The following is an 18,883-nucleotide window of genomic DNA, read 5'->3' as shown; positions in this document are numbered from 1 at the left end:
TGCCGGGCGTGGACGTCCTTGCCTCGCACAGGAGACTGACTTGAGCTGAAGCCTGGTTTGCTGTGAGCACCGAAACATTTTATTTCAAGCACGTGGTCAGCCTCATCAGGTGTGTGCGTCCCGAGGCACGGGCGCAGGGAAGAGCAGCCCTTTGACGCTGAGGTGGCCTTTGCATCGGCAGGCATTGCCCCAAAGGAAACGGTGGTGGCACACTGCAGCCTGCCCTGCGTGCCGTTTGTCCTGCTGCTCACACCGTTTTTCCCCTTAGGTACTGCAGGAGCTCCTGCAGCCGGCTAAAGAAGTCCAGCAGCTTCTGGACTGGAAATGGGCAGGAGCCGCCCGACTGCGCTGCTGTGGGCCTTGGCCTCGGAACGGGGCTTGACGTGGTGACAAAATGACTCCAAGCGCGTGCTGTTGGAGTAGCCCTCACTGCTGGGTGCAGGCCCATCTGTAGCAGGATCCAGTCGTAGAAGTGCTGAGTGGAGGTGTAGACTCCGGGCTGCCTGGCTCGGGCACAGCCTCTCCCCCAGCTGGTGACACCAACAAGCCAGAAGTAGTCTGCACTGCTGTCTTGGCACACGAGAGGCCCACCGCTGTCCCCCTGCAGAGGAGGAGAGAGGACAAAGGGGTTGTTGGGTGGCCACCGTCAGCACGGGGGTTGGCTCCTTCTCTCTGACGGCACCTGCCGGAGCTGTGTTCCCTGCAGAGCGAGGCTGTGTCGAGCGAGCCTTGCCTGGGAAGGGGTGGTGGGCTTGTAAGGTGGGGCTGGCTCTCCTCACTGCACGGTGATGGTGGGTGTGTGGAAGAGAGCTGTGGCAGGCTTGGGATGGGGAGCCGTGGGCTGCCAGGAACACTAGGAGGGCTTTCTGGGCAGAGTGCCATGCCTCTGGGACAAGAGGGGCACTGGGCAGGGGCCTGCCGATGGGGAAGGGGGTATAAGCCCCCCCAGCGGTGGGGACCTGAAGTGGGAGGGGCACTGGCCAGGCCAAGCACATGCCGGGCCATGTTGGCATAGTTGCGTGTGGCGGGGCTGCCTGTGCTACGGGGCTTGGCTCGTAGCACGCTCCTACCTGGCAGGTGTCAATGCCGCCCTGCGGATAGCCAGCACAGACGTTGTGCGTGTGGATGGCCCCTCTGCACCACCGGCTGCTGTTACAGACGTTGACATCAATGAGGCGGACCTGGGCCTCCTGCAGCACATCCGTTGATCGTCCAGCTGCGAGCACAGGAAGGAATTAGCAAGCAGCAGCTCACTGGCACTTCTCCTCCCCTGCCTGGCGGAATCCCTTGCCTCGCCCGCGCTTGGCTTTGCATCCTGAGAGGCGTTATAGCGGCATTTGCCTTCCGCCTTGCTCTGGGGAAAGGGCTCAGGCCCATCTCTCAAGAGGCATACGTCCCCGCAGGCTGACTCGGGCTCTGGCCTCTGCTGTCAGGAAGCCCAAGCAATGGCCCCGAGCGTGCCAAGCTTGCGCTCGGCACACGAGTACTTCCGCGGTACTCACATCTTGCAGTCGTGGCACCCCAGCCGCTGATGTAGCAGTTTTTCAGCTGCGAGACTCTCAGCGAGGCATCGGGCACGCAGGCAAGCTGAACGTAGGCGTTGCACTGCACAGGCTGGTCCAGCTCCAGCAAGGCAATGTCGTTCCTCTGCGTGATGTTACTGTAGCCTTGGTGAAGGAGCAGCCGCTTGATGTTGCGCACCTGGGCCTCAGGGCCCAGCTGAGTCAGCCGCGTGGCACCGATCACCACGCGCCACATGGTGATGTAGCTGGAAGGCAAATGGGGAGAGGACTCAGAGGGAGCACAGCCACGTGCTGCAGCAGCCCAGCCGTTGCCCTGCCTTCCGCTTGACGAGGGAGAGAGGAGAGCAGCGCTCGGGAGGGTGTGACTGGCCTCGCGTGCCTTAGGCTCAAGGAGCACCCAGGCCCTGGGTGTCCTGCGAGGAAACGGGGCGGGAGTAGCCCGTGCTGCTGCGCACGGGGCAAGCGCTAGTGTTGTGGGGCTATGCGTGTTCCCGGTGGCGCCTTACCTGGCCTCGATGAAGCAGTGGGCTGCTGTCAGGACCCACTGTGCGCTGATGAGGGAGCCTCCGCAGGTATGACCCGTGCCCGCTTGCCAGGGATTCTGGATGCTGACGATCCAGGGCCAGGCCCCTGCCTGGGCATCTGTGCCACCCACGACGCGCGACATGCCGTACTGAAAAGCCATGGGCCGGAGCCCGCAGGTCCCTCTATAAAGAGAAACTCCTTAGTGTCCTGCTGGATGGCTGGCGCCCCTACGGCTCACGGTCAGCCGTCTTCCCTCCCCACAAGGCGCTGCCTGGCCAGCAGGGCTGGGGAAGCCTGTGGGGCACGTGTGTGTCCACACCCTGCCTCTTTCTGCTTTAGCCCCGTAGGTGAGTACTGCCAACAGCCTGCGTGCTGGCAAGGAAATGAGCCTCCCACACTGGCTGCCCTCCAGCCAAGCCCACAAGGGCTTGCCCAAGCTCCCTCCCAGAGCCTCGGGCCACTTACCCACAGCTGTCCCATGTGCCGTATGCAGGACAGCACATGGCCAGCAGGATGAGGAGGAGGCGCAGCAAATCCATCCCTGCCAGTGACACGTGGCAGCTGCAAGGAGGAGGGCTTGTCACCGCCAGTGCAGCCGCCAACATACTGCCCCCCGAACTCACGTTGCCCAGGATGCCCTTGGCCCCGGGGGTGATGTCACAGAGTGGCTGGTTGCCACGGGGCTGGGCGTGGTGGCCTCTGCGGGGAGGGGGGGCAACAGGAGGGGTTCCAAGCAGGACGGGAGGCAGGAGCTGGGATCGCTCAGCCCCCACAGAGCCCCGTGGAATACTCCCTTTGCGCGATGAGGGTGGGCCGGCCCCGTGGCAGGCAGCAGCGCCTGGCTCCCGGCTCTGCCTGCTATCAGCTCACAGGAAAAACCAAGCGTGGCGGCGCTACCTCTTTGCGAAGGTCACTGCCGCCCTGCTCTCGGCAGCCCTTTGCCACCTGCTCCTGCCCAATGAAGAGACACACAACAGAGAACGCAACCACTAGAGGCAGCAAGCGCGTGCTTGGCTCTTGAAGAGACACTCTTTTGATGGTCGTGGCAGGCAAGCAGTGACGGGCAAGCCAAATAAGCCAAGCCTAGCCCAGCAGTGCCAACCTTCCTGCACGCAGCACAGGGAAAGGCACACGCAGCACAGTCCTCACTGGCTATGTCAGCCACAGCAACGCCCTCTGGCAGGCTTCGTGTCCCTGCTCTCTCTGGGTTGGATTGTGGTTCTGGACCAACACTGAAGAGGGCAGCTGTGGCACCTGCTACGCACGGCCGAGGACATACAATCAGAACGCCAAAAAGGCGCCTTCGAAGTCCAATGCTGTAAAACAGACATTAGAATCCCCTGTCGCTGTTGAGAAAGTGGGAGGATTAGGCAGCACCGGGTGTTGGTCAATCGCTATTTGATTAACAACCCTTAGATGTTGTACTACATGCTGCTCCTGGGCATGTGGCTTTGCAACAACCCCTGTTTTAGGCAATTATGACTTCTTGGCTCCAGTCCGAGCCAGGATTCCAACTTCATAGGATACTGGTTTTGTCTTAGCGGCTTCGCTCCCGGTTTCAATTCCACACTTGCTGGTGCTGCTGGGCTGAGCAACCCCCTGGCCCAAGGCAGCTGCTGCCGTGTGGACACAAGCTCTGCCACCTAGGAGGGTCCCAGTGTGCAGGGCTTTTCGGATGGCAGCAAGGCGGTCACAGGCCATGACGCTCAGAAGTAAAGACTCTGCACGGAGATAGTTCAAGCTGAAAATCATTCGGTAAATATGCAGACCTTGCAACTGGTGCTTCAGCACTTGTGTTTAACAGACTGACTAACAAGGACACTACGGTCTGCACGTGTCGATACCGATCGACTAGCTACGTTGTAAGCAAGAACTATGTTGTCTGCAAGATGTACGAGCCGGGAAGAGAACCAGTACAACCTGGCTCTGCGCTTGCTGGTGTGGACTCCTCAGCACTGCGCGCCAAAGGGAAAAGTACATCCTGAGGAAGGGTGCGAGCCTTCCTCCCAGAGAGCCCAGCCCAGGACCAGCAGGTGTCAATGCACCCGCGCCAGAGTGAGGAGGCTTATGATACTGAGTTCCTGGACCGAATGGTAATAACCCCGCCTTTTCTTGGGAATTTTAATGAATATGTATGCTTCTGTGTAATAGGGATCTGCTTACTTAAGCCCTGGGTGTGCAAGTGAGGAGGAGCGATCCCCCTTGCAGCCGGAGCCCCGATAAACATACCTGCTTGATAACCCTCCTTGAGATGTAGAGTTTGATTCCGCACGTCAGCACCAATCAAGAAGGCTACAAAGACCTGTGCAGCACATGCCGAGTAGGAGATGGCCCCGTGTCCTGGTTTCAGCTGGCATGGAGTTAACTTTCTTCTTCGTAGCTAGTGAAGTGCTGTGTTTTGGCTATGATGTGAGAACAATGTTGGTAGCCGCACTGATGTTTTCGGTTGTTGCTGCCTAGCGTTTCTGCTAAGTCAAGGCCTTTTTGGTTTCTTGGGCCTTGCCAGCCAGAGTGCTGGAGGGGCACAAGAGACTGGGAAGGGACACAGCCAGGTCAGCTGACCTGAACCAGCCACAGAGGTATTCCATCCCGTGGGACGTCATGCTTGGTATAGAAACTTGGAGGGTTAGCTGGTGGGGGGATTCTTGCTCAGGGACTGGCTGGGCATCGGTCAGCGGGTGGTGAGCAGTTGTACTGGGCATCATTTCCTTTTTTTCCTTCTCCCTTCCTTTTGATTTTACCCTTTTCCCCCACCTTTCCATCCTAATTGTTATTGTTGTTCTTCTTCTTGGTATTGTTACTGTTGTTCTTCACTCTTTCTTCTGTTTAAATTATTACATTGTTCTTATCTCAACCCTCCACTTTTACATTGCTTTCTGATTCTCCTCCCCACCCCTCCGGGTGGGGGGGAGTGCGCAAGTGGCTGCGTGGCGTTTGGTTGCCGGTAGTGTTTGGTTGCCGGCCGGGGTTAAACCGCGACACAGGATGGAAATGAAGTCTGTGGCATATGTGGGGCTCGAAGGCAAGCTCCTTCCCCAAATCCTCAGTGCAACCCTTGGGTCTTTCCAGACGCGTCTGTCCTGGGTCACGAGAGTCCAGTTTCAAGGTCACTTGTGGCTCATCCACAAGCGCAGCGGGATCCCACCAGGAGCTGGCCAAAGACGTTCTGTGTTTCCAGCTCCTTTCCCCAAGCCCTCCAGCCCGTGATGACCTGTGTTCCCTTCCTCCAGTGCAGCCTCCCCCTCCTCCCTGAGCAGGCCCACTTTCAGCCCTTTGCAGGGACTCTTTCCCTTTGTGCCCGCCTTGTCTGCCTGCAGCCTGCCTCGCTTGGCAGGTGCCGGGCGTGGACGTCCTTGCCTCGCACAGGAGACTGACTTGAGCTGAAGCCTGGTTTGCTGTGAGCACCGAAACATTTTATTTCAAGCACGTGGTCAGCCTCATCAGGTGTGTGCGTCCCGAGGCACGGGCGCAGGGCAGAGCAGCCCTTTGACGCTGAGGTGGCCTTTGCATCGGCAGGCATTGCCCCAAAGGAAACGGTGGTGGCACACTGCAGCCTGCCCTGCGTGCCGTTTGTCCTGCTGCTCACACCGTTTTTCCCCTTAGGTACTGCAGGAGCTCCTGCAGCCGGCTAAAGAAGTCCAGCAGCTTCTGGACTGGAAATGGGCAGGAGCCGCCCGACTGCGCTGCTGTGGGCCTTGGCCTCGGAACGGGGCTTGACGTGGTGACAAAATGACTCCAAGCGCGTGCTGTTGGAGTAGCCCTCACTGCTGGGTGCAGGCCCATCTGTAGCAGGATCCAGTCGTAGAAGTGCTGAGTGGAGGTGTAGACTCCGGGCTGCCTGGCTCGGGCACAGCCTCTCCCCCAGCTGGTGACACCAACAAGCCAGAAGTAGTCTGCACTGCTGTCTTGGCACACGAGAGGCCCACCGCTGTCCCCCTGCAGAGGAGGAGAGAGGACAAAGGGGTTGTTGGGTGGCCACCGTCAGCACGGGGGTTGGCTCCTTCTCTCTGACGGCACCTGCCGGAGCTGTGTTCCCTGCAGAGCGAGGCTGTGTCGAGCGAGCCTTGCCTGGGAAGGGGTGGTGGGCTTGTAAGGTGGGGCTGGCTCTCCTCACTGCACGGTGATGGTGGGTGTGTGGAAGAGAGCTGTGGCAGGCTTGGGATGGGGAGCCGTGGGCTGCCAGGAACACTAGGAGGGCTTTCTGGGCAGAGTGCCATGCCTCTGGGACAAGAGGGGCACTGGGCAGGGGCCTGCCGATGGGGAAGGGGGTATAAGCCCCCCCAGCGGTGGGGACCTGAAGTGGGAGGGGCACTGGCCAGGCCAAGCACATGCCGGGCCATGTTGGCATAGTTGCGTGTGGCGGGGCTGCCTGTGCTACGGGGCTTGGCTCGTAGCACGCTCCTACCTGGCAGGTGTCAATGCCGCCCTGCGGATAGCCAGCACAGACGTTGTGCGTGTGGATGGCCCCTCTGTACCACCGGCTGCTGTTACAGACGTTGACATCAATGAGGCGGACCTGGGCCTCCTGCAGCACATCCGTTGATCGTCCAGCTGCGAGCACAGGAAGGAATTAGCAAGCAGCAGCTCACTGGCACTTCTCCTCCCCTGCCTGGCGGAATCCCTTGCCTCGCCCGCGCTTGGCTTTGCATCCTGAGAGGCGTTATAGCGGCATTTGCCTTCCGCCTTGCTCTGGGGAAAGGGCTCAGGCCCATCTCTCAAGAGGCATACGTCCCCGCAGGCTGACTCGGGCTCTGGCCTCTGCTGTCAGGAAGCCCAAGCAATGGCCCCGAGCGTGCCAAGCTTGCGCTCGGCACACGAGTACTTCCGCGGTACTCACATCTTGCAGTCGTGGCACCCCAGCCGCTGATGTAGCAGTTTTTCAGCTGCGAGACTCTCAGCGAGGCATCGGGCACGCAGGCAAGCTGAACGTAGGCGTTGCACTGCACAGGCTGGTCCAGCTCCAGCAAGGCAATGTCGTTCCTCTGCGTGATGTTACTGTAGCCTTGGTGAAGGAGCAGCCGCTTGATGTTGCGCACCTGGGCCTCAGGGCCCAGCTGAGTCAGCCGCGTGGCACCGATCACCACGCGCCACATGGTGATGTAGCTGGAAGGCAAATGGGGAGAGGACTCAGAGGGAGCACAGCCACGTGCTGCAGCAGCCCAGCCGTTGCCCTGCCTTCCGCTTGACGAGGGAGAGAGGAGAGCAGCGCTCGGGAGGGTGTGACTGGCCTCGCGTGCCTTAGGCTCAAGGAGCACCCAGGCCCTGGGTGTCCTGCGAGGAAACGGGGCGGGAGTAGCCCGTGCTGCTGCGCACGGGGCAAGCGCTAGTGTTGTGGGGCTATGCGTGTTCCCGGTGGCGCCTTACCTGGCCTCGATGAAGCAGTGGGCTGCTGTCAGGACCCACTGTGCGCTGATGAGGGAGCCTCCGCAGGTATGACCCGTGCCCGCTTGCCAGGGATTCTGGATGCTGACGATCCAGGGCCAGGCCCCTGCCTGGGCATCTGTGCCACCCACGACGCGCGACATGCCGTACTGAAAAGCCATGGGCCGGAGCCCGCAGGTCCCTCTGTAAAGAGAAGCTCCTTAGTGTCCTGCTGGATGGCTGGTGCCCCTACGGCTCACGGTCAGCCGTCTTCCCTCCCCACAAGGCGCTGCCTGGCCAGCAGGGCTGGGGAAGCCTGTGGGGCACGTGTGTGTCCACACCCTGCCTCTTTCTGCTTTAGCCCCGTAGGTGAGTACTGCCAACAGCCTGCGTGCTGGCAAGGAAATGAGCCTCCCACACTGGCTGCCCTCCAGCCAAGCCCACAAGGGCTTGCCCAAGCTCCCTGCCAGAGCCTCGGGCCACTTACCCACAGCTGTCCCATGTGCCGTATGCAGGACAGCACATGGCCAGCAGGATGAGGAGGAGGCGCAGCAAATCCATCCCTGCCAGTGACACGTGGCAGCTGCAAGGAGGAGGGCTTGTCACCGCCAGTGCAGCCGCCAACATACTGCCCCCCGAACTCACGTTGCCCAGGATGCCCTTGGCCCCGGGGGTGATGTCACAGAGTGGCTGGTTGCCACGGGGCTGGGCGTGGTGGCCTCTGCGGGGAGGGGGGGCAACAGGAGGGGTTCCAAGCAGGACGGGAGGCAGGAGCTGGGATCGCTCAGCCCCCACAGAGCCCCGTGGAATACTCCCTTTGCGCGATGAGGGTGGGCCGGCCCCGTGGCAGGCAGCAGCGCCTGGCTCCCGGCTCTGCCTGCTATCAGCTCACAGGAAAAACCAAGCGTGGCGGCGCTACCTCTTTGCGAAGGTCACTGCCGCCCTGCTCTCGGCAGCCCTTTGCCACCTGCTCCTGCCCAATGAAGAGACACACAACAGAGAACGCAACCACTAGAGGCAGCAAGCGCCTGCTTGGCTCTTGAAGAGACACTCTTTTGATGGTCGTGGCAGGCAAGCAGTGACGGGCAAGCCAAATAAGCCAAGCCTAGCCCAGCAGTGCCAACCTTCCTGCACGCAGCACAGGGAAAGGCACACGCAGCACAGTCCTCACTGGCTATGTCAGCCACAGCAACGCCCTCTGGCAGGCTTCGTGTCCCTGCTCTCTCTGAGTTGGATTGTGGTTCTGGACCAACACTGAAGAGGGCAGCTGTGGCACCTGCTACGCACGGCCGAGGACATACAATCAGAACGCCAAAAAGGCGCCTTCGAAGTCCAATGCTGTAAAACAGACATTAGAATCCCCTGTCGCTGTTGAGAAAGTGGGAGGATTAGGCAGCACCGGGTGTTGGTCAATCGCTATTTGATTAACAACCCTTAGATGTTGTACTACATGCTGCTCCTGGGCATGTGGCTTTGCAACAACCCCTGTTTTAGGCAATTATGACTTCTTGGCTCCAGTCCGAGCCAGGATTCCAACTTCATAGGATACTGGTTTTGTCTTAGCGGCTTCGCTCCCGGTTTCAATTCCACACTTGCTGGTGCTGCTGGGCTGAGCAACCCCCTGGCCCAAGGCAGCTGCTGCCGTGTGGACACAAGCTCTGCCACCTAGGAGGGTCCCAGTGTGCAGGGCTTTTCGGATGGCAGCAAGGCGGTCACAGGCCATGACGCTCAGAAGTAAAGACTCTGCACGGAGATAGTTCAAGCTGAAAATCATTCGGTAAATATGCAGACCTTGCAACTGGTGCTTCAGCACTTGTGTTTAACAGACTGACTAACAAGGACACTACGGTCTGCACGTGTCGATACCGATCGACTAGCTACGTTGTAAGCAAGAACTATGTTGTCTGCAAGATGTACGAGCCGGGAAGAGAACCAGTACAACCTGGCTCTGCGCTTGCTGGTGTGGACTCCTCAGCACTGCGCGCCAAAGGGAAAAGTACATCCTGAGGAAGGGTGCGAGCCTTCCTCCCAGAGAGCCCAGCCCAGGACCAGCAGGTGTCAATGCACCCGCGCCAGAGTGAGGAGGCTTATGATACTGAGTTCCTGGACCGAATGGTAATAACCCCGCCTTTTCTTGGGAATTTTAATGAATATGTATGCTTCTGTGTAATAGGGATCTGCTTACTTAAGCCCTGGGTGTGCAAGTGAGGAGGAGCGATCCCCCTTGCAGCCGGAGCCCCGATAAACATACCTGCTTGATAACCCTCCTTGAGATGTAGAGTTTGATTCCGCACGTCAGCACCAATCAAGAAGGCTACAAAGACCTGTGCAGCACATGCCGAGTAGGAGATGGCCCCGTGTCCTGGTTTCAGCTGGCATGGAGTTAACTTTCTTCTTCGTAGCTAGTGAAGTGCTGTGTTTTGGCTATGATGTGAGAACAATGTTGGTAGCCGCACTGATGTTTTCGGTTGTTGCTGCCTAGCGTTTCTGCTAAGTCAAGGCCTTTTTGGTTTCTTGGGCCTTGCCAGCCAGAGTGCTGGAGGGGCACAAGAGACTGGGAAGGGACACAGCCAGGTCAGCTGACCTGAACCAGCCACAGAGGTATTCCATCCCGTGGGACGTCATGCTTGGTATAGAAACTTGGAGGGTTAGCTGGTGGGGGGATTCTTGCTCAGGGACTGGCTGGGCATCGGTCAGCGGGTGGTGAGCAGTTGTACTGGGCATCATTTCCTTTTTTTCCTTCTCCCTTCCTTTTGATTTTACCCTTTTCCCCCACCTTTCCATCCTAATTGTTATTGTTGTTCTTCTTCTTGGTATTGTTACTGTTGTTCTTCACTCTTTCTTCTGTTTAAATTATTACATTGTTCTTATCTCAACCCTCCACTTTTACATTGCTTTCTGATTCTCCTCCCCACCCCTCCGGGTGGGGGGGAGTGCGCAAGTGGCTGCGTGGCGTTTGGTTGCCGGTAGTGTTTGGTTGCCGGCCGGGGTTAAACCGCGACACAGGATGGAAATGAAGTCTGTGGCATATGTGGGGCTCGAAGGCAAGCTCCTTCCCCAAATCCTCAGTGCAACCCTTGGGTCTTTCCAGACGCGTCTGTCCTGGGTCACGAGAGTCCAGTTTCAAGGTCACTTGTGGCTCATCCACAAGCGCAGCGGGATCCCACCAGGAGCTGGCCAAAGACGTTCTGTGTTTCCAGCTCCTTTCCCCAAGCCCTCCAGCCCGTGATGACCTGTGTTCCCTTCCTCCAGTGCAGCCTCCCCCTCCTCCCTGAGCAGGCCCACTTTCAGCCCTTTGCAGGGACTCTTTCCCTTTGTGCCCGCCTTGTCTGCCTGCAGCCTGCCTCGCTTGGCAGGTGCCGGGCGTGGACGTCCTTGCCTCGCACAGGAGACTGACTTGAGCTGAAGCCTGGTTTGCTGTGAGCACCGAAACATTTTATTTCAAGCACGTGGTCAGCCTCATCAGGTGTGTGCGTCCCGAGGCACGGGCGCAGGGCAGAGCAGCCCTTTGACGCTGAGGTGGCCTTTGCATCGGCAGGCATTGCCCCAAAGGAAACGGTGGTGGCACACTGCAGCCTGCCCTGCGTGCCGTTTGTCCTGCTGCTCACACCGTTTTTCCCCTTAGGTACTGCAGGAGCTCCTGCAGCCGGCTAAAGAAGTCCAGCAGCTTCTGGACTGGAAATGGGCAGGAGCCGCCCGACTGCGCTGCTGTGGGCCTTGGCCTCGGAACGGGGCTTGACGTGGTGACAAAATGACTCCAAGCGCGTGCTGTTGGAGTAGCCCTCACTGCTGGGTGCAGGCCCATCTGTAGCAGGATCCAGTCGTAGAAGTGCTGAGTGGAGGTGTAGACTCCGGGCTGCCTGGCTCGGGCACAGCCTCTCCCCCAGCTGGTGACCCCAACAAGCCAGAAGTAGTCTGCACTGCTGTCTTGGCACACGAGAGGCCCACCGCTGTCCCCCTGCAGAGGAGGAGAGAGGACAAAGGGGTTGTTGGGTGGCCACCGTCAGCACGGGGGTTGGCTCCTTCTCTCTGACGGCACCTGCCGGAGCTGTGTTCCCTGCAGAGCGAGGCTGTGTCGAGCGAGCCTTGCCTGGGAAGGGGTGGTGGGCTTGTAAGGTGGGGCTGGCTCTCCTCACTGCACGGTGATGGTGGGTGTGTGGAAGAGAGCTGTGGCAGGCTTGGGATGGGGAGCCGTGGGCTGCCAGGAACACTAGGAGGGCTTTCTGGGCAGAGTGCCATGCCTCTGGGACAAGAGGGGCACTGGGCAGGGGCCTGCCGATGGGGAAGGGGGTATAAGCCCCCCCAGCGGTGGGGACCTGAAGTGGGAGGGGCACTGGCCAGGCCAAGCACATGCCGGGCCATGTTGGCATAGTTGCGTGTGGCGGGGCTGCCTGTGCTACGGGGCTTGGCTCGTAGCACGCTCCTACCTGGCAGGTGTCAATGCCGCCCTGCGGATAGCCAGCACAGACGTTGTGCGTGTGGATGGCCCCTCTGTACCACCGGCTGCTGTTACAGACGTTGACATCAATGAGGCGGACCTGGGCCTCCTGCAGCACATCCGTTGATCGTCCAGCTGCGAGCACAGGAAGGAATTAGCAAGCAGCAGCTCACTGGCACTTCTCCTCCCCTGCCTGGCGGAATCCCTTGCCTCGCCCGCGCTTGGCTTTGCATCCTGAGAGGCGTTATAGCGGCATTTGCCTTCCGCCTTGCTCTGGGGAAAGGGCTCAGGCCCATCTCTCAAGAGGCATACGTCCCCGCAGGCTGACTCGGGCTCTGGCCTCTGCTGTCAGGAAGCCCAAGCAATGGCCCCGAGCGTGCCAAGCTTGCGCTCGGCACACGAGTACTTCCGCGGTACTCACATCTTGCAGTCGTGGCACCCCAGCCGCTGATGTAGCAGTTTTTCAGCTGCGAGACTCTCAGCGAGGCATCGGGCACGCAGGCAAGCTGAACGTAGGCGTTGCACTGCACAGGCTGGTCCAGCTCCAGCAAGGCAATGTCGTTCCTCTGCGTGATGTTACTGTAGCCTTGGTGAAGGAGCAGCCGCTTGATGTTGCGCACCTGGGCCTCAGGGCCCAGCTGAGTCAGCCGCGTGGCACCGATCACCACGCGCCACATGGTGATGTAGCTGGAAGGCAAATGGGGAGAGGACTCAGAGGGAGCACAGCCACGTGCTGCAGCAGCCCAGCCGTTGCCCTGCCTTCCGCTTGACGAGGGAGAGAGGAGAGCAGCGCTCGGGAGGGTGTGACTGGCCTCGCGTGCCTTAGGCTCAAGGAGCACCCAGGCCCTGGGTGTCCTGCGAGGAAACGGGGCGGGAGTAGCCCGTGCTGCTGCGCACGGGGCAAGCGCTAGTGTTGTGGGGCTATGCGTGTTCCCGGTGGCGCCTTACCTGGCCTCGATGAAGCAGTGGGCTGCTGTCAGGACCCACTGTGCGCTGATGAGGGAGCCTCCGCAGGTATGACCCGTGCCCGCTTGCCAGGGATTCTGGATGCTGACGATCCAGGGCCAGGCCCCTGCCTGGGCATCTGTGCCACCCACGACGCGCGACATGCCGTACTGAAAAGCCATGGGCCGGAGCCCGCAGGTCCCTCTATAAAGAGAAACTCCTTAGTGTCCTGCTGGATGGCTGGCGCCCCTACGGCTCACGGTCAGCCGTCTTCCCTCCCCACAAGGCGCTGCCTGGCCAGCAGGGCTGGGGAAGCCTGTGGGGCACGTGTGTGTCCACACCCTGCCTCTTTCTGCTTTAGCCCCGTAGGTGAGTACTGCCAACAGCCTGCGTGCTGGCAAGGAAATGAGCCTCCCACACTGGCTGCCCTCCAGCCAAGCCCACAAGGGCTTGCCCAAGCTCCCTGCCAGAGCCTCGGGCCACTTACCCACAGCTGTCCCATGTGCCGTATGCAGGACAGCACATGGCCAGCAGGATGAGGAGGAGGCGCAGCAAATCCATCCCTGCCAGTGACACGTGGCAGCTGCAAGGAGGAGGGCTTGTCACCGCCAGTGCAGCCGCCAACATACTGCCCCCCGAACTCACGTTGCCCAGGATGCCCTTGGCCCCGGGGGTGATGTCACAGAGTGGCTGGTTGCCACGGGGCTGGGCGTGGTGGCCTCTGCGGGGAGGGGGGGCAACAGGAGGGGTTCCAAGCAGGACGGGAGGCAGGAGCTGGCATCGCACAGCCCCCACAGAGCCCCGTGGAATACTCCCTTTGCGCGATGAGGGTGGGCCGGCCCCGTGGCAGGCAGCAGCGCCTGGCTCCCGGCTCTGCCTGCTATCAGCTCACAGGAAAAACCAAGCGTGGCGGCGCTACCTCTTTGCGAAGGTCACTGCCGCCCTGCTCTCGGCAGCCCTTTGCCACCTGCTCCTGCCCAATAAAGAGACACACAACAGAGAACGCAACCACTAGAGGCAGCAAGCGCATGCTTGGCTCTTGAAGAGACACTCTTTTGATGGTCGTGGCAGGCAAGCAGTGACGGGCAAGCCAAATAAGCCAAGCCTAGCCCAGCAGTGCCAACCTTCCTGCACGCAGCACAGGGAAAGGCACACGCAGCACAGTCCTCACTGGCTATGTCAGCCACAGCAACGCCCTCTGGCAGGCTTCGTGTCCCTGCTCTCTCTGGGTTGGATTGTGGTTCTGGACCAACACTGAAGAGGGCAGCTGTGGCACCTGCTACGCACGGCCGAGGACATACAATCAGAACGCCAAAAAGGCGCCTTCGAAGTCCAATGCTGTAAAACAGACATTAGAATCCCCTGTCGCTGTTGAGAAAGTGGGAGGATTAGGCAGCACCGGCTGTTGGTCAATCGCTATTTGATTAACAGCCCTTAGATGTTGTACTACATGCTGCTCCTGGGCATGTGGCTTTGCAACAACCCCTGTTTTAGGCAATTATGACTTCTAGGCTCCAGTCCGAGCCAGGATTCCAACTTCATAGGATACTGGTTTTGTCTTAGCGGCTTCGCTCCCGGTTTCAATTCCACACTTGCTGGTGCTGCTGGGCTGAGCAACCCCCTGGCCCAAGGCAGCTGCTGCCGTGTGGACACAAGCTCTGCCACCTAGGAGGGTCCCAGTGTGCAGGGCTTTTCGGATGGCAGCAAGGCGGTCACAGGCCATGACGCTCAGAAGTAAAGACTCTGCACGGAGATAGTTCAAGCTGAAAATCATTCGGTAAATATGCAGACCTTGCAACTGGTGCTTCAGCACTTGTGTTTAACAGACTGACTAACAAGGACACTACGGTCTGCACGTGTCGATACCGATCGACTAGCTACGTTGTAAGCAAGAACTATGTTGTCTGCAAGATGTACGAGCCGGGAAGAGAACCAGTACAACCTGGCTCTGCGCTTGCTGGTGTGGACTCCTCAGCACTGCGCGCCAAAGGGAAAAGTACATCCTGAGGAAGGGTGCGAGCCTTCCTCCCAGAGAGCCCAGCCCAGGACCAGCAGGTGTCAATGCACCCGCGCCAGAGTGAGGAGGCTTATGATACTGAGTTCCTGGACCGAATGGTAATAACCCCGCCTTTTCTTGGGAATTTTAATGAATATGTATGCTTCTGTGTAATAGGGATCTGCTTACTTAAGCCCTGGGTGTGCAAGTGAGGAGGAGCGATCCCCCTTGCAGCCGGAGCCCCGATAAACATACCTGCTTGATAACCCTCCTTGAGTTGTAGAGTTTGATTCCGCACGTCAGCACCAATCAAGAAGGCTACAAAGACCTGTGCAGCACATGCCGAGTAGGAGATGGCCCCGTGTCCTGGTTTCAGCTGGCATGGAGTTAACTTTCTTCTTCGTAGCTAGTGAAGTGCTGTGTTTTGGCTATGATGTGAGAACAATGTTGGTAGCCGCACTGATGTTTTCGGTTGTTGCTGCCTAGCGTTTCTGCTAAGTCAAGGCCTTTTTGGTTTCTTGGGCCTTGCCAGCCAGAGTGCTGGAGGGGCACAAGAGACTGGGCAGGGACACAGGCAGGTCAGCTGACCTGAACCAGCCACAGAGGTATTCCATCCCGTGGGACGTCATGCTTGGTATAGAAACTTGGAGGGTTAGCTGGTGGGGGGATTCTTGCTCAGGGACTGGCTGGGCATCGGTCAGCGGGTGGTGAGCAGTTGTACTGGGCATCATTTCCTTTTTTTCCTTCTCCCTTCCTTTTGATTTTACCCTTTTCCCCCACCTTTCCATCCTAATTGTTATTGTTGTTCTTCTTCTTGGTATTGTTACTGTTGTTCTTCACTCTTTCTTCTGTTTAAATTATTACATTGTTCTTATCTCAACCCTCCACTTTTACATTGCTTTCTGATTCTCCTCCCCACCCCTCCGGGTGGGGGGGAGTGCGCAAGTGGCTGCGTGGCGTTTGGTTGCCGGTAGTGTTTGGTTGCCGGCCGGGGTTAAACCGCGACACAGGATGGAAATGAAGTCTGTGGCATATGTGGGGCTCGAAGGCAAGCTCCTTCCCCAAATCCTCAGTGCAACCCTTGGGTCTTTCCAGACGCGTCTGTCCTGGGTCACGAGAGTCCAGTTTCAAGGTCACTTGTGGCTCATCCACAAGCGCAGCGGGATCCCACCAGGAGCTGGCCAAAGACGTTCTGTGTTTCCAGCTCCTTTCCCCAAGCCCTCCAGCCCGTGATGACCTGTGTTCCCTTCCTCCAGTGCAGCCTCCCCCTCCTCCCTGAGCAGGCCCACTTTCAGCCCTTTGCAGGGACTCTTTCCCTTTGTGCCCGCCTTGTCTGCCTGCAGCCTGCCTCGCTTGGCAGGTGCCGGGCGTGGACGTCCTTGCCTCGCACAGGAGACTGACTTGAGCTGAAGCCTGGTTTGCTGTGAGCACCGAAACATTTTATTTCAAGCACGTGGTCAGCCTCATCAGGTGTGTGCGTCCCGAGGCACGGGCGCAGGGCAGAGCAGCCCTTTGACGCTGAGGTGGCCTTTGCATCGGCAGGCATTGCCCCAAAGGAAACGGTGGTGGCACACTGCAGCCTGCCCTGCGTGCCGTTTGTCCTGCTGCTCACACCGTTTTTCCCCTTAGGTACTGCAGGAGCTCCTGCAGCCGGCTAAAGAAGTCCAGCAGCTTCTGGACTGGAAATGGGCAGGAGCCGCCCGACTGCGCTGCTGTGGGCCTTGGCCTCGGAACGGGGCTTGACGTGGTGACAAAATGACTCCAAGCGCGTGCTGTTGGAGTAGCCCTCACTGCTGGGTGCAGGCCCATCTGTAGCAGGATCCAGTCGTAGAAGTGCTGAGTGGAGGTGTAGACTCCGGGCTGCCTGGCTCGGGCACAGCCTCTCCCCCAGCTGGTGACCCCAACAAGCCAGAAGTAGTCTGCACTGCTGTCTTGGCACACGAGAGGCCCACCGCTGTCCCCCTGCAGAGGAGGAGAGAGGACAAAGGGGTTGTTGGGTGGCCACCGTCAGCACGGGGGTTGGCTCCTTCTCTCTGACGGCACCTGCCGGAGCTGTGTTCCCTGCAGAGCGAGGCTGTGTCGAGCGAGCCTTGCCTGGGAAGGGGTGGTGGGCTTGTAAGGTGGGGCTGGCTCTCCTCACTGCACGGTGATGGTGGGTGTGTGGAAGAGAGCTGTGGCAGGCTTGGGATGGGGAGCCATGGGCTGCCAGGAACACTAGGAGGGCTTTCTGGGCAGAGTGCCATGCCTCTGGGACAAGAGGGGCACTGGGCAGGGGCCTGCCGATGGGGAAGGGGGTATAAGCCCCCCCGGCGGTGGGGACCTGAAGTGGGAGGGGCACTGGCCAGGCCAAGCACATGCCGGGCCATGTGGGCATAGTTGCGTGTGGCGGGGCTGCCTGTGCTACGGGGCTTGGCTCGTAGCACGCTCCTACCTGGCAGGTGTCAATGCCGCCCTGCGGATAGCCAGCACAGACGTTGTGCGTGTGGATGGCCCCTCTGTACCACCGGCTGCTGTTACAGACGTTGACATCAATGAGGCGGACCTGGGCCTCCTGCAGCACATCCGTTGATCGTCCAGCTGCGAGCACAGGAAGGAATTAGCAAGCAGCAGCTCACTGGCACTTCTCCTCCCCTGCCTGGCGGAATCCCTTGCCTCGCCCGCGCTTGGCTTTGCACCCTGAGAGGCGTTATAGCGGCATTTGCCTTCCGCCTTGCTCTGGGGAAAGGGCTCAGGCCCATCTCTCAAGAGGCATACGTCCCCGCAGGCTGACTCGGGCTCTGGCCTCTGCTGTCAGGAAGCCCAAGCAATGGCCCCGAGCGTGCCAAGCTTGCGCTCGGCACACGAGTACTTCCGCGGTACTCACATCTTGCAGTCGTGGCACCCCAGCCGCTGATGTAGCAGTTTTTCAGCTGCGAGACTCTCAGCGAGGCATCGGGCACGCAGGCAAGCTGAACGTAGGCGTTGCACTGCACAGGCTGGTCCAGCTCCAGCAAGGCAATGTCGTTCCTCTGCGTGATGTTACTGTAGCCTTGGTGAAGGAGCAGCCGCTTGATGTTGCGCACCTGGGCCTCAGGGCCCAGCTGAGTCAGCCGCGTGGCACCGATCACCACGCGCCACATGGTGATGTAGCTGGAAGGCAAATGGGGAGAGGACTCAGAGGGAGCACAGCCACGTGCTGCAGCAGCCCAGCCGTTGCCCTGCCTTCCGCTTGACGAGGGAGAGAGGAGAGCAGCGCTCGGGAGGGTGTGACTGGCCTCGCGTGCCTTAGGCTCAAGGAGCACCCAGGCCCTGGGTGTCCTGCGAGGAAACGGGGCGGGAGTAGCCCGTGCTGCTGCGCACGGGGCAAGCGCTAGTGTTGTGGGGCTATGCGTGTTCCCGGTGGCGCCTTACCTGGCCTCGATGAAGCAGTGGGCTGCTGTCAGGACCCACTGTGCGCTGATGAGGGAGCCTCCGCAGGTATGACCCGTGCCCGCTTGCCAGGGATTCTGGATGCTGACGATCCAGGGCCAGGCCCCTGCCTGGGCATCTGTGCCACCCACGACGCGCGACATGCCGTACTGAAAAGCCATGGGCCGGAGCCCGCAGGTCCCTCTATAAAGAGAAACTCCTTAGTGTCCTGCTGGATGGCTGGCGCCCCTACGGCTCACGGTCAGCCGTCTTCCCTCCCCACAAGGCGCTGCCTGGCCAGCAGGGCTGGGGAAGCCTGTGGGGCACGTGTGTGTCCACACCCTGCCTCTTTCTGCTTTAGCCCCGTAGGTGAGTACTGCCAACAGCCTGCGTGCTGGCAAGGAAATGAGCCTCCCACACTGGCTGCCCTCCAGCCAAGCCCACAAGGGCTTGCCCAAGCTCCCTCCCAGAGCCTCGGGCCACTTACCCACAGCTGTCCCATGTGCCGTATGCAGGACAGCACATGGCCAGCAGGATGAGGAGGAGGCGCAGCAAATCCATCCCTGCCAGTGACACGTGGCAGCTGCAAGGAGGAGGGCTTGTCACCGCCAGTGCAGCCGCCAACATACTGCCCCCCGAACTCACGTTGCCCAGGATGCCCTTGGCCCCGGGGGTGATGTCACAGAGTGGCTGGTTGCCACGGGGCTG

At 59.8% G+C, this 18,883-nt stretch overlaps 4 protein-coding genes across 4 annotated transcripts; all 4 read right to left on the bottom strand.

Moving 5' to 3' along the window:
- Positions 1–265: 265 nt before the first annotated feature.
- Positions 266–2,587, bottom strand: LOC129735613 (acrosin-like; the record flags this gene model as incomplete). Its single annotated transcript, XM_055704848.1, has 6 exons — positions 2,537–2,587; positions 2,368–2,420; positions 2,030–2,230; positions 1,494–1,768; positions 1,071–1,216; positions 266–601 (listed from the first exon to the last, which is right to left on the bottom strand). Coding segments are annotated over exons 1-6 (1,062 nt in total), but the record flags the coding sequence as incomplete, so codon positions are not given.
- Positions 2,588–5,645: 3,058 nt separating this feature from the next.
- LOC129735612 (acrosin-like) lies at positions 5,646–9,132 on the bottom strand (the record flags this gene model as incomplete). Its single annotated transcript, XM_055704846.1, has 6 exons — positions 9,075–9,132; positions 8,055–8,130; positions 7,413–7,514; positions 6,865–7,151; positions 6,454–6,599; positions 5,646–5,984 (listed from the first exon to the last, which is right to left on the bottom strand). Coding segments are annotated over exons 1-6 (1,008 nt in total), but the record flags the coding sequence as incomplete, so codon positions are not given.
- Positions 9,133–11,031: 1,899 nt separating this feature from the next.
- LOC129735611 (acrosin-like) lies at positions 11,032–13,353 on the bottom strand (the record flags this gene model as incomplete). Its single annotated transcript, XM_055704845.1, has 6 exons — positions 13,303–13,353; positions 13,134–13,186; positions 12,796–12,996; positions 12,260–12,534; positions 11,837–11,982; positions 11,032–11,367 (listed from the first exon to the last, which is right to left on the bottom strand). Coding segments are annotated over exons 1-6 (1,062 nt in total), but the record flags the coding sequence as incomplete, so codon positions are not given.
- A 3,061-nt stretch (positions 13,354–16,414) lies between these two features.
- LOC129735610 (acrosin-like) lies at positions 16,415–18,736 on the bottom strand (the record flags this gene model as incomplete). Its single annotated transcript, XM_055704844.1, has 6 exons — positions 18,686–18,736; positions 18,517–18,569; positions 18,179–18,379; positions 17,643–17,917; positions 17,220–17,365; positions 16,415–16,750 (listed from the first exon to the last, which is right to left on the bottom strand). Coding segments are annotated over exons 1-6 (1,062 nt in total), but the record flags the coding sequence as incomplete, so codon positions are not given.
- Positions 18,737–18,883: the final 147 nt, after the last annotated feature.

This window comes from Falco cherrug, chromosome 3 (genome assembly GCF_023634085.1).
Source record: "Falco cherrug isolate bFalChe1 chromosome 3, bFalChe1.pri, whole genome shotgun sequence".
Taxonomy (NCBI): Eukaryota; Metazoa; Chordata; class Aves; order Falconiformes; family Falconidae; genus Falco; species Falco cherrug.
The sequence above is the reverse complement of the archived record's forward strand: the minus strand, read 5'-3'. Positions and strand labels throughout refer to the sequence as shown.